General features: G+C 44.1%; 1 protein-coding gene across 1 annotated transcript in view; it reads right to left on the bottom strand.

The window, feature by feature from the left end:
* LOC133630317 (polycystin-1-like protein 1) overlaps positions 1-14,246 on the bottom strand; it is a 46,947-nt gene that overhangs the window by 6,036 nt on the left and 26,665 nt on the right. Inside the window, exons 30-45 of the mRNA XM_062021880.1 lie at positions 14,046-14,174; positions 13,799-13,972; positions 13,576-13,747; positions 13,474-13,505; positions 13,207-13,397; positions 13,003-13,087; positions 12,813-12,941; positions 12,623-12,741; positions 11,093-11,200; positions 10,911-11,004; positions 10,761-10,829; positions 10,235-10,293; positions 9,949-10,159; positions 9,772-9,876; positions 9,469-9,603; positions 9,274-9,399 (exon numbers count right to left, since the gene is read on the bottom strand). Coding sequence (XP_061877864.1) covers positions 9,274-9,399; positions 9,469-9,603; positions 9,772-9,876; positions 9,949-10,159; positions 10,235-10,293; positions 10,761-10,829; positions 10,911-11,004; positions 11,093-11,200; positions 12,623-12,741; positions 12,813-12,941; positions 13,003-13,087; positions 13,207-13,397; positions 13,474-13,505; positions 13,576-13,747; positions 13,799-13,972; positions 14,046-14,174 — 1,938 coding nt within the window. The remainder of the gene's footprint in view (positions 1-9,273; positions 9,400-9,468; positions 9,604-9,771; positions 9,877-9,948; positions 10,160-10,234; positions 10,294-10,760; positions 10,830-10,910; positions 11,005-11,092; positions 11,201-12,622; positions 12,742-12,812; positions 12,942-13,002; positions 13,088-13,206; positions 13,398-13,473; positions 13,506-13,575; positions 13,748-13,798; positions 13,973-14,045; positions 14,175-14,246) is intronic.

The following is a 14,246-nucleotide window of genomic DNA, read 5'->3' as shown; positions in this document are numbered from 1 at the left end:
CATACAGACAGAGACTGAAACTGGCTAAACCTGTTATGAGGACCATTAAGTGTTTCACTGCCGAGTCTGTGGACGAGTTGCGTGCTTGTTGGGAGACGACAGACTGGGAGGCAATTGGAGCGGCCACGGACAATCTGGACGAGTATACGGACACTGTGACCTCATACATACAGTTCAATGAGGCGCGCATCATTCCAACACGCACCAGGGCTTGTTATAACAACGACAAGCCCTGGTTCACACCCAAGCTCCGACAACTGCGCAAGAAGAAGGAGGCTGCGTGGAGAAGCGGGGACCGGAGTACCTACAGAGAAGCGAAGTACCACTTCAACAGGGAAGTGGAGAAAGTTAAATCTGTGTACTCTAACCGTCTACAGGAACAGTTCCGCTCCAATGATTCTGCGGACGTTTGGAGAGGGCTAAGGGCCCTTACGAACTATAAGCCCAAAACCCCCCATTCATTCAGGGCCTCAACACACATTACTGTCGTCATGAACGGCCTTCAGCTCATCAAAGCCCTGCTCCCCCCACCAATGCCAGCACTACATTAAAGGAGTTAAAGGACTCAAAGGACTCCAAGGACATCACAGGACTCCAAGAACATCATAGGACTGTAAAGGCCCTCTCCATCCGAGAATAGGATGTACGCCGGCAGTTCTTGAAGCTGAATAGCCGGATGGTGTCTCCCCCTCCACAATCAGACACTGTGTGGATCAGCTGGCTCCTGTCTTCACTGACATTTTTAACACCTCTCTGGAGCTATGCCGCGTGCCGTCCTGCTTTAATACCTCTACCATTGTCCCTGTCCCCAAGAAAGCACGGATCACAGGACTAAATGACTACAGGCCGGTCACGCTGACGTCTGTGGTCATGAAGTCCTTTGAGCGCTTGGTCCTGCCCCACCTTAAGGACATCACCGCCCCCCTCCTGGACCCACCAAAAAATGGCGGCGCATGACGATGGCGATGCTGCGGCTATGCTAACGCTCTTGGGAGTGTAGAGCGATTTGGCAAAAAACACCCGTCATTTCTGTCAATTTCATGGCTGGCTCAAAGCGTGAACACTCTGTGATCACATACGACCGACAGACAATTCTGGATGTGGCTGGATCGGGTCGTTATAGACTGAAAGATGCATGTACGGTGGACCTCCTCGCTAGCATGGGAATACTTCGTGGGCTACATCGAGCGGCCTTTGTAGCAGCGGAGTCAAGTGCTAGCGGTGACCGCCAATGGAGACGACATAGGCGGTGTGAGCGGAAGCAGAATCGGGGATGCCGAGCTGGGCTAACAACAAAGAGAAAAGCCAACCAAAGAAGCGTGGAGCGTCCGGGTAAGAAGTCATTCAAACTAGAACTAGCCGGCGCCAGGCTGGATAATCCCTGCACACATAGCAATTCTCTTAGAATAAAACACAACTCACATAATGTTTTTTCTTTTGTGACCGTGTCAGAGGCAGACATACATTGTACCGAGGTAGCTAACTATGATGCGTTCAGTTTATCGCAGCATCAAGCAAACAATCTGAATATCCCCGTCGTATCAATTCCTAGATATGGTCGAAACTATTTAAAGTGCAATACGCACAATAAACGCAACATTATTAATATTGCTACTACAGATAATTTCAACAAACAATCCTCAAAACAGCCCACTACCTATAATATGGGCTTTTTAAACATAAGATCATTATCTTCCAAAACGTTATTAGTTAATGAAGTCATTAGAGACAACAAACTTGACGTTGTTGGTCTCGCCGAGACCTGGCTCAAACCAGACGATTTTTTTGCGCTAAATGAGGCAACTCCTCCTAACTATACCAATACACATGTTGCCAGACCTCTTAAAAGGGGAGGGGGTGTCGCACTAATATACAATGAAAACTATAATCTTACACCTAACCTAAATAATAAATATAACTCGTTTGAGGTGCTCACTTTGAGGTTTGTCACACCGCTGCCTCTCCACCTGGCTGTTATCTACCGCCCCCCTGGGCCCTATTCGGACTTCATCAGTGAATTCTCAAGAGTTTGTTGCTGATCTAGTGACGCACGCCGACAATATAATCATAATGGGGGACTTTAATATCCATATGAATACCCCATCGGACCCTCCATGCGTGGCGCTCCAGACTATAATTGATAGCTGTGGTCTTACACAAATAATACATGAACCCACGCATCGCAACGGTAATACGATAGATCTAGTGCTTGTCAGGGGTGTCACCACCTCCAAAGTTATGATACTCCCGTACACTAAAGTAATGTCCGATCATTACCTTATAAAATTCGAAGTTCTGACTCATTGTCAACAAACTAATAATAATAATAATAACTACTATAGCAGCCGCAACATTAATGCTACCACAACGACGACTCTTACTGACCTACTGCCTTCGGTAATGACACCATTCCCAAATTATGTGGGCTCTATTGATAACCTCACTAACAACTTTAATGACGCCCTGCGCGACACCATTGATAGTGTAGCACCGCTAAAGCTAAAAAGGGCCCCTAAAAGGCGTACCCCATGGTTTACAGAAGAAACAAAAGCCCAGAAATTATCATGTAGAAAGCTGGAACGCAAATGGCGTGCGACTAAACTTGAGGTTTTCCATCAAGCATGGTGTGACAGTTTAATAACTTATAAACGCATGCTTACCTCAGCTAAAGCTAAATATTACTCAAATCTCATCCACCTCAACAAAAATGATCCTAAATTTCTGTTTAGTACAGTAGCATCGCTAACCCAACAAGGGACCCCTCCCAGTAGCTCCACCCACTCAGCAGATGACTTTATGAATTTCTTTAATAACAAAATTGAAGTCATTAGAAAAGAGATTAAAGACAATGCATCTCAGCTACAACTGGGTTCTAGTAACACAAATACGACTGTATATACGACGGATACCGCCCTCCAAAATAGTTTCTCTCTCTTTGATGAAATAACATTGGAGGAATTGTCAAAATGTGTAAATGGGACAAAACAAACATGTTTACTTGACCCAATTCCTGGGAAACTTATCAAGGAGCTTTTTGTATTATTAGGTCCATCAGTGTTAAATATTATAAACTTATCACTTTCCTCTGGCACTGTTCCCCTAGCATTCAAAAAAGCGGTTATTCATCCTCTACTCAAAAGACCTAACCTCGATCCTGATCTCCTGGTAAACTACCGGCCGGTGTCCCACCTTCCGTTTATCTCGAAAATCCTCGAAAAAATTGTAGCACAGCAGCTAAATGAACACTTAGCGTCTAACAATCTCTGTGAACCTTTTCAATCCGGTTTCAGGGCAAATCACTCTACGGAGACAGCCCTCGCAAAAATGACGATCTATTGCTAATGATGGATTCTGATGCTTCATCTATGTTGCTGCTTCTTGATCTTAGCGCCGCCTTCGATACTGTTGATCATAATATTTTATTAGAGCGTATTAAAACGCGTATTGGGATGTCGGACTTAGCCTTGTCTTGGTTTAACTCTTATCTTACTGACAGGATGCAGTGTGTCTCCCATAACAATGTGACCTCGGACTATGTTAAGGTAACGTGCGGAGTTCCCCAGGGTTCGGTTCTTGGCCCTGCACTCTTTAGTATTTACATGCTGCCGCTAGGTGACATCATACGCAAATACGGTGTTAGCTTTCACTGTTATGCTGATGACACCCAACTCTACATGCCCCTAAAGCTGACCAACACGCCGGATTGTAGTCAGCTGGAGGCGTGTCTTAATGAAATTAAACAATGGATGTCCGCTAACTTTTTGCAACTCAACGCTAAGAAAACAGAAATGCTGATTATCGGTCCTGCTCAACACCGACATCTATTTAATAATACCACCTTAACATTTGACAACCAAACAATTAAACAAGGCGACTCAGTAAAGAATCTGGGTATTATCTTCGACCCAACTCTCTCGTTTGAGTCACACATTAAGAGTGTTACTAAAACGGCCTTCTTTCATCTCCGTAATATCGCTAAAATTCGTTCAATTTTGTCCACAAGCGATGCTGAGATCATTATCCATGCGTTCGTTACATCTCGTCTCGATTACTGTAACGTTTTGTTTTCGGGCCTCCCTATGTTTAGCATTAAAAGATTACAGATGGTACAAAATGCGGCTGCTAGACTTTTGACAAAAACAAGAAAGTTTGATCATATTACGCCTATACTGGCTCACTTGCACTGGCTTCCTGTGCACCTAAGATGCGACTTTAAGGTTTTACTACTTACGTATAAAATACTACACGGTCAAGCTCCTGCCTATCTTGCCGATTGCATTGTACTATATGTCCCGGCAAGAAATCTGCGTTCAAAGAACTCCGGCTTATTAGTGATTCCCAGAGCCCAAAAAAAGTCTGCGGGCTATAGAGCGTTTTCTATTCGGGCTCCAATATTATGGAATGCCCTCCCGGTAAAAGTTAGAGATGCTACCTCAGTAGAAGCATTTAAGTCTCATCTTAAAACTCATCTGTATACTCTAGCCTTTAAATAGACTCCCTTTTTAGACCAGTTGATCTGCCGTTTCTTTTCTTTTCTTTTCTACTCTGCTCCCAACCCGGGGTGGACCGCTAGCCTGTTCATCGGATGGGGACATCTCTACGCTGCTGACCCGTCTCCACTCGGGATGGTTCCTGCTGGCCCCACCATGGACTGGACTTTCGCTGATGTGTTGGACTTTCACAATATTATGTCAGACCCACTCGACATCCATTGCTTTCGGTCTCCCCTAGAGGGGGGGGGGGTGGGGTTACCCACATATGCGGTCCTCTCCAAGGTTTCTCATAGTCATTCACATTGACGTCCCACTGGGGTGAGTTTTCCTTGCCCGTATGTGGGCTCTGTACCGAGGATGTCGTTGTGGCTTGTACAGCCCTTTGAGACACTTGTGATTTAGGGCTATATAAATAAACATTGATTGATTGATTGACTGCCGTTCGCCTATAGAGCCAACAGGTCTGTGGATGATGCAGTGAACCTGGCCCTCCACTTCATCCTGGAGCATCTGGACTCCCCAGGAACCTACGCTAGGATCCTGTTTGTGAACTTCAGCTCTGCCTTCAACACTATCCTCCCTGGACTGCTACGAGACAAGCTCTACCAGCTCAGCATGCCCGACTCCCTCCGCAGTTGGATCAATGACTTCCTGACAGACCGAAGACAGCACGTGCGGCTGGGGAAGATTGTCTTGGACAGTCGAACCACGAACACTGGTACTCCTCAGGGCTGTGTACTCTCCCCCTGGCTCTTCTCCCTGTATACAAACTGCTGCACCTCCAGTCACCAATCCGTAAAACTGCTCAAGTTTGCGGATGACACCACCCTCATCGGGCTCATCTCAGATGGTGATGAGTCCGCCTACAGGAGAGAGGTGGACCGGCTGACGTCCTGGTGCAGCCTCAACAACCTGGAGCTGAACGCCCAGAAAACAGTGGAGATGATCATGGACTTCAGGAAAGTCACAGCCCCACCATCCCCCCTCACCCTGATTGACTCTTCCACCCCCGTCCCCATTGTGGACTCCTTCCGTTTCTTGGGCACCACCATCACCCAAGACCTCAAGTGGGAGCAGACCATCAGCTCCCTCATCAAGAAGGCGCAGCAGAGGATGTACTTCCTGCGGCAGCTGAGGAAACTTAAGGTGCCGACCGAGATGCTGGTACAGTTTTACTCAGCCATCATAGAGTCCATCCTGATCTCCTCCATCCCAGTGTGGTTCCCCGGCGCCACAGTCCAGGATAAGCATAGACTGCAGTGCATCGTACGTGCTGCTGAGAAGGTGATTGGCTGCAAGCTCCCATCCCTCCAGGACTTGTTCTCCTCCAGGACCAGGAGGCGTGTGGGTCGGATCACAGCTGACTCTTCTCACCCTGGACACACACTATTCTCCTCTCCCCTCAGGCAGGAGACTACGCTCCATCCAGACCCACACCTCCCGCCACCTGAACAGTTTTTTCCTCTCTGCCATCAGGCAAATGAACAATAACTCCTAACAGTAGCTCCTTGAATTCCTTGAATCCTTTTAAGTCTATAACATGATCTGATAGCTCAGTTACAGCTCTTTTTATTACAAATATGTGTTATATATGTTTTATGTTGCACGATTGCACCAAGAAAAATTCCTAGTTTGTGAACCTGTTCTCAAACAATGGCAATGAAACTATTCTGATTCTGATTCTTTAAAATACCTAGAAATGTACAAAGCAATTGAGAAATCATACAACTATACTAAATGCAAAATGAGGAAAACCAAAAATTAATAACAGCAACAGTATCAATATGAATAGTATCAATAATAGAGATTAAAAACATTAAACAACAACAAACTCATTGAGTTTCCAATAATTTCTACAGCTTTTATTTTTTGTGATAGAGTGATTGGAGCAAAAAACATTCATGAGGTTTGGTTTTTTTATGAATTTATTACGGGTCTACTGAAAATGTGACCAAATCTGCTGGGTCAAAAGTATATGTACAGCAACATACATTATCAATTTTGGGGATGTAGAAAAGTTACAATCAAATCAAACTAGCTTCATGGCATGGCCTCCTAACTTCATGTAAGTGATTATGATTGACGACACCTGTTGGCTTCTCTGAGCCCATTTAAATAGGGCTCATGTGATGCAGTCATTAGACTCGGTTACAACACAATGGGAAAGTCAAAGGAACTCAGCACAGATCTGAAAAACAAATCATTAACTTGAACAAGTCAGGAAAGTCACTTGGAGCCATTTCAAAGCAGCTTAAGGTCCCAAGAGCAACTGTGCAGACAATTGTTCGTAAGTATAAAGTGCATGGCACAGTTTTGTCACTGCCACGATCAGGAAGAAAACGCAAGCTTTCACCTGCTGCTGAGAGAAAATTGGTCAGGAAGATCAAGAGTCAACCGAGAACCACCAAAAAGCAGGTCTGCAATGAATTGGAAGCTGCTGGAACACGGGTGTCAGTGTCCACAGTCAAACGTGTTTTGCATCGCCATTAACTGAGAGGATACCATGCAAGAAGGAAGCCCTTGCTCCAGAAGCAAAACCTTAAGGCTCGTCTAAAGTTTGCTGCTGATCACATGGACAAAGATAAGACCTTCTGGAAGAAAGTTATGTGGGCAGATGAAACAAAAATTGAGCTGTTTGGCCACAGAACCCAGCAATATGTTTGGAGGAGAAAAGGTGAAGCCTTTAATCCCAGGAACACCATTCATACCATCAAGCATGGTGGTGGTAGTATTATGCTCTGGGTCTGTTTTGCTGCCAAAGGAACTGGTGCTTTACATAGAGTAAATTGGACAATGAAAAAGGAGGATTACGTCCAAATTCTTCAAGACAACCTAAAATCATCATCCCGGAGGTTGGGTCTTCCAACAGGACAATGACCCCAAACACACGTCAAAAGTGGTAAAGGAATGGCTAAATCAGGTTATAATTAAGGTTTTAGAATGACATCGGGGGAAATGCCTCTGGATTGACAGACCGGGGTGGTGGTTCCACTTTTTAAAGAGGAGAACCGGATGGTGTGTTCCAACTATCGTGGGATCACACTCCTCAGCCTTCCCGGTAAGGTCTATTCAGGTGTACTGGGGAGGAGGCTATGCCGGATAGTCAAACCTCGGATTCAGTAGAGCAGTGTTGTTTTCATCCTGGTCGTGGAACTGTGGACCAGTTCTATACTCTCGGCAGGGTTCTTAAGGATGCATGGGAAATTGCCCAACCAGTGTACATGTGCTTTGTGGACTTGGAGAAGGCCTTCTACTGTGTCCCTTCAGGAAGTTGTGTGGAGTGCTCAGAGAGTATGGGGTATCAGACTGTCTGATTGTGGCGGTCCACTCCCTGTATGATCAGTGTCAGATATTGGTCCGCATTGCCGGCAGAAAGTCAGTTCCTTTTCTACCGAGGGTTGGACTCCGCCAAGGCTGCTCTTTGTAACCAATTCTGTTCATAACTTTTATGGACATAATTTCTGGGCGCAGTCAGGGTGTTGAGAGGACCCGGGTTGGTGGCTCTAGGATTAGGTCTGTGCTTTTTGCAGATGTTGTGGTCCTGATGGCTTCATCCTGCCAGGATCTTCAGCTCTCACTGGATCGGTTCGCAGCCGAGTGTGAAGCGACTGGGATGAGAATCAGCAGCTCTAACTCAGAATCCATGGTTCTCGCCGGGAACTGGGTGGAGTGCCATCTCTGGGTTGGGGAGGACATCTTTCCCCAAGTGTCTTGTTCACAAGTGAGGGAAGAGTGGATCGTGAGATGGACAGGCGGAGCGGTGCAGCGTATGCAGTAATGCGGACACCGTATCGATCGGTCGTGGTGAAGAAGGAGCTGAGCCGAAAGGCAAATCTCTCAATTTACTGGTCGATCTACTTTCCCATCCTCACCTATGGTCATGAGGTTTGGTTTATGACCAAAAGTACGAGATCACGGGTACAAGCGGCCAAAATGAGTTTCCTCCGTCGGGTGGTGAGGCTCTCCCTTAGAGATAGGGTGAGAAACTCTGTCATTTGGGAGGAGCTTAAAGTAAAGCCGTTGCTCCTCCACATTGAGAGGAGCTACATGAGGTGGTTCGGGCATCTGGTCGGGATGCCCCCCGAACGCCTACCTGGGGAGGGGTTTCGGGCATGTCCAATCGAAAGGAGGCCACGGGGAATACCCAGGATACATTGGGGAGCTGGACAAAGTAGCTGGGGAGAGGGAAGTCTGGGGTTCTCTGCTTAGGCTGCTGCCCCCGCGACCCGACCTCGGGTCAGCGGAAGAAGATGGATGGATGGATGGATGATTTATTTTTTTATTATTTTTTTATTAAATAAAATGTAATGATTTTAGTTCAAAGTTGAAGACCTGAGTACAGCGGTAAAGAACTCACTTTATTTTAATTTAATTTTTTTTTTTTAATGTGACTGGAATATTTTCCTAGCTCTAAAGAACCCTGAACAAGATAAGTGGTAGAGAAAACTGAAGGATGGTGTTTAATTTTATGGCAGTTTAGTGTAGTTAGTTTTTTTCCATAATTATATTTATTAATTTGTTAAACATTTTCTTAGCACACCTAGCACAACACAAATAACCAAAACAGAGAGGAAAATAAAAAGAAAAAAGTAATTTCTGTTCATTTTAGTTTGGTTAGTTAAGTTTATTTAACTCTATTTTAGTTTTATTTAATAATTACAAATATGTATTTTTTTAACATAGGAAAAACCAGAATTGTATTTAGTTTAATTGAATTTAATATATTGTAATAGTTTTTTAATAATTCTAATAAAAACATTGCAATTATGTGTGTATTTACCATAGGCAAGAAGAAGTTTGGGAGTGCGCAAGCTGAGATAGCTGCAGACTTCCTGTTCACCCTCAGCATGGTGCTACACTTTACGATGAGAAGGAAGACAATAACCCCAAGCAAGGAGCGAATATTCTGCAAAGATACTGAGTATCAGTATGATGTTTTTGCACACACAAAAATAATCACTTCCTCTTCTCTCACTCGTTCTGTAGCCGCCAGGAGCCGGACATCCACATGTGCTTTGCAGTTCTGGACAAGTTCCGCCACCTCCATGACCACCGCAGAGCGGTAAATATCATGATAATAATACACGAAGATCACAATCTGGAGTGTCATCTATTGGGAGGACACATTACTATGCATATCATCAGGTGTTTTTTTTTTACATGTTACAAGGTTGCAGTACCCTGTTAGCCAGGTCACTGTGATCTGGTGTGTACATAAGAGTAGAATTCAAAGGTTGCATGTAAAATTCAAAGTTACACAATATTACTTGTGACTTACGTCCAGCCAGTTGCATGCTGCCGTGCAATATCCCATTATGCCTTGCTGCCATGCAGTGCAGACTTGGAAACAAAGATTCAGCAGCGACAAGCTGAGGAATAGGAGCTGGATTTAAAAAAAAGAAGATATATTTTATTACATTTTTATGAATCATCTTAGTTATGTTTTTTTAATTACCTGGCAAAGAGCAGTGATATAATCCCAGATAGAAGGTGTGTTGTACACCTTCACTGAGTGGACTTCAGCAGAGGACCGCATGGGGTTGTTCTCAGCAAGCAGGGTCACGGTGGTGAACAGGTCAGGTGCAGGACTATAGAAGGTGAACTGGAGCTGCAGAGCCACGCAGCCGTTGGACTGCAAGGCCTTCAGTCTGTCGGTGGCGTCATACCTAAGAAAAACTTGCACTTAGGGAAATAACTACATTACTTTTTTGCAATAGTGGTATCACGTGTTATATGCTTACTTCGTGTGACCCAGTCCAGCTGCAGCACTGCAACACAGTGAAGAAGAGGATGCTCCCACCTGGAATAATAAAACATTTTTAAAACATTTTTGTAAATGCCTCAATCTTATACAAACATCACTTTATTTTTAGTGTATCAAATTCTTAATCTAATCTGACCTCTAAATTGTTTCATTCATTAATCTGTAATGAAATAATGCATCTAAAGAATAACAGAATCATCTAAGATTATATTTTTAAAGAATTCTAATATAAATATGTCACATTTCAATTAATTAATTCTAATCAATTTAGTTGGCTATATTGTTTATTTATTTCGGGGTAAAAGCATGCAAGTAAGGTCTATTTTTCTGTTAAACAGTACTCTCTATTGCTCATAAGAAATATATAATTCATTGAAAATGTATGCAACACATGGGAATTATGTGAACAAATATTTTTGGGTTGCCATATCACCAAAAATAAAGCTTGTTTTTTAATTACAATAGTACTACTGTTAAGAAATTATGCAATTCATTCTACTTACACTGCTGATCTCTTTCAGCCATACAATCGGCTCCCCAATCAATATGTGTGATTGTGGAATGACATCAGACTATTGAGATTAGAATGAGAGCCAACATCACACATGATTGCCATTTCTAACGTACAAAAAATTAGTTGTCTGCAAATTCACCTTTTTGTCAGCATTCCCGTAGATTACATTAAGCACGCTGCTCTGTGTCCACTCCCACCAGTCTTCATTTGTCCGTATGGATATGAAGCCACCACTGAAATAAAAACAAAATTATTGGAAAGGTGTGTTATGCTGAGCATCAACAGTGTGTGTGTGTGTGTGTGTGTGTGTGCATTTATTACCCTGTAAAGCGTTGCATGACAGCTTTATTGAAGCAGTAGTAGTCACTAAATGACTTGCCACTTGAAATACACATCAGGAGGAGCATAGCGACAAGGACACACAAATGCCTGGATGATAAAGATAAAATTATATTTAGTACAAAAATCCATCCCATCCATCCATTTTCTACCGCTTGTCCCTTTTGGGGTCGCGGGTGGTGCTGGAGCCTATCTCAGCTGCATTCGGGCGGAAGGCGGGGTACACCCTGGACAAGTCGCCACCTCATTGCAGGGCCAACACAGATAGACAGACAACATTCACACACTAGCCAATCAACCTATCCCCAGGTGCATGTCTTTGGAGGTGGGAGGAAGCCGGAGTACCCGGACGGAACCCACGCAGTCACGGGGAGAACATGCAAACTCCACACAGAAAAATCCCGAGCCCGGGATTGAACCCAGGACTACTCAGGGCCTTCGTATTGTGAGGCACATGCACTAACTTTTATTGTGATAGAGAGGCCTCAACAGGAAGTGGCAAATTAGCGGCGACTTGAACGACAAAACTGTCCGACATGTCTAAGTCACACATAACGTTTATAGTATTTGCCAGATAGTCCTGTATTAACACAATGGAGACATTGTTTGTGAGTATGGATAGTAAACACTGAGTTTTCTGTGTTTTTACTGCATTTTTAGCATCAGTTAGCATTAGCCAATTAAATGAAATGGGCATTGTTAGCCATGGTATGGTTGACACTGTTATACATACTGTAGTAGCGCTCGATGCTGCGTCTACTTATAAAATGTCTATGGTTATAACGTTAGCAGTGAGTTTACAGCCTCACTGATTTAACTAGAAAACTAAACGTAACGTAACTAAAAGTTACGTTACTTAGCCAATAAACAGTTTACATTCAAAACTTACCGTTCTGTGTGCAACTTCAAATTTCGAACGAAGTTGGAAGTTGTTGCAATTCGTTTTTTGTTGACCAAGTCGCAGTTTTAATACCCAAACGAAATCTCTTTGGTGTCATTTTTCCTCACTGCCGCGTTTTTTGAGAGCTATTCTTCGTTGGTTGTTCTGTAATTTGATTGGATGAATGTTGTGGCATGAAAACAACGTGGATCTAATTTGATTGGCTGTTTTACTGACAGGCAGCAGACACGCTGACAGACCACACACGCACACAATGGAAGATACGGAGCGCTCCTGAATAACTTTTTAATCGTTGGGTTTTGGGGAAAGTAGCAAGTCATGTCAAGTCAAAAGGCTCAAGTCCAAGTGAAGTCACAAGTCATTGATGTTAAAGTCCAAGTCGAGTTGCTAGTCTCTTTACATTTTGTCAAGTCGAGTCTAAAGTCATCAAATTCATGACTCGAGTCTGACTCGAGTCCAAGTCATGTGACTCGTCCACACCTCTGCCAAACAGTATGTAATGGTGTTGCCATGGCAATGGCAGAGCTGCAGTCATTACAAGCCAATTATTGGTAATGACGATTCTGTTATTTTAAGGTCAAAGGACCCCGGATTGTTGGTTTAAGACTCACCTGATGGTTTTATGCACTAATGCCTCTCGTCTGCTTTGTCCTCGAGCACGCCTCAGCTCTGCAGCAGTTGGTGGGCATACAAGACGAAGAAACCTGGCTCGCTGACGCTCCTCCAGAAGCTGGAAGTCAAAACAATGACCCTGTTTCAGACATAGACCAGAGCAGGTGAGATGCGCAGGCTGTTTATCACCTTTGTCAGGTTTGAGGCAGACATTTTCTGCTGTTTGGCTTTCAATCGATCAAACGTTATTGTGGCACGAATGAGAAAGTTTGCACTTCTCCTGTTCCAAAGTGAGGCAATCCCAGCAAACGCAAATATCTGCAACAGCAAACAGTTATATTTTGTATCATGTCAGAATGGGGTGGAAAAAAACTCTTACCACAATGGGCTGGATCAGGAAGATGCATGACAACAAGGAGAAGAAAAGAGAATGCATCCAAAGTTGCACCTTGCTTCCACTGAACCTGACAACAGTGACAAAAAAAAACAAACACTGGTCATTAGGTACACCTACTCATAATAGTGAAGCAGCATGGAACCAAATGTGACACAACCTACTAGTTTTGTGTGTATTTCATAATACCTGAGTCCCAACACTGCAGAGAACAGCAGAAACACAAGGGACAAGAGAAGACACAGTATCCAGGCCACATAGTAACACCATACTCTCTTCCCGCTCAGCTTGTCAAAAACACAGAGACTCCTAAAGGCTGCCTGGTTATCTTTGGAAATACCTTCTTTTTTAACATTGTGTTTGTCCTTGTTCTCTGCACCCTGCAAAGCATGAAGACCGAATGCTCAGAACAGAAGAGGAAGAAAAGACAGAACATGATCTGTCGGGAGATGCGACCTGATGGTTCTTAAAGGCTGCAGAGTCGTCCGCTACGAAGTGAAGAACGGTGATTAGAACACAAATAAGTGTAAATTACTTTCTCTAGTCAATAAACTTCACCTTCACAATGCTCTTTGCCAGGTCGCATGCCTTCGTCCTCCATGACCAGCTTCCCCTCGCGAAACAAGAACGTTATCAGTGTCGCTATGGGCAGCGCCACTACCGCACTGAATACCCCAGTTGTCACAGAAACAGCCGATTCAGCGTTTACCGCATGCTGTAAACAAAGAACCTGTACGATATTGATAAAAGTCATGCAGAAGTATGTTTTTATTTAACAGACCGTGTTATCCATTTGTGAAATTTTTAGTGCGTTGACGCATGCATACGACGTGAAGAGCAGCAGGCACACGCTAAGTCTTTGAGCGTGCATGAAAGAGTGAGGCCAGGGGCAGCTGAACACGGACATCCACATATGGAAGTCAGCCATGTAATCACACAGCGTCAGACCTAACATCTGCAAGCACAGGTAGAATGTATGTCGGGAAATAGAATCATATTTTGATGATGTTATTTTGGTGACCGTGTACCTGAGTGAGGCCTATTGACTGGGTACAAACGTGTAGCATTCTCTCCACCTGGCCGTCACCTTTGCTCACTGACAGCCAGCATTGTCTGACGAAGAGCCATGTATGCTCCTCCGCGTCAGCTTGGCTCACCTGTAGTCACACAATAATCAAAACAAAGCATAGTCTAGCACAGGGGTGTCCAAGGTGCAGCCCAGAAACCAT

The sequence above is a fragment of the Entelurus aequoreus genome, linkage group LG15 (assembly GCF_033978785.1).
Source record: "Entelurus aequoreus isolate RoL-2023_Sb linkage group LG15, RoL_Eaeq_v1.1, whole genome shotgun sequence".
Lineage (NCBI taxonomy): Eukaryota > Metazoa > Chordata > Actinopteri > Syngnathiformes > Syngnathidae > Entelurus > Entelurus aequoreus.
This window is presented reverse-complemented; position numbering and strand designations above follow the sequence as displayed.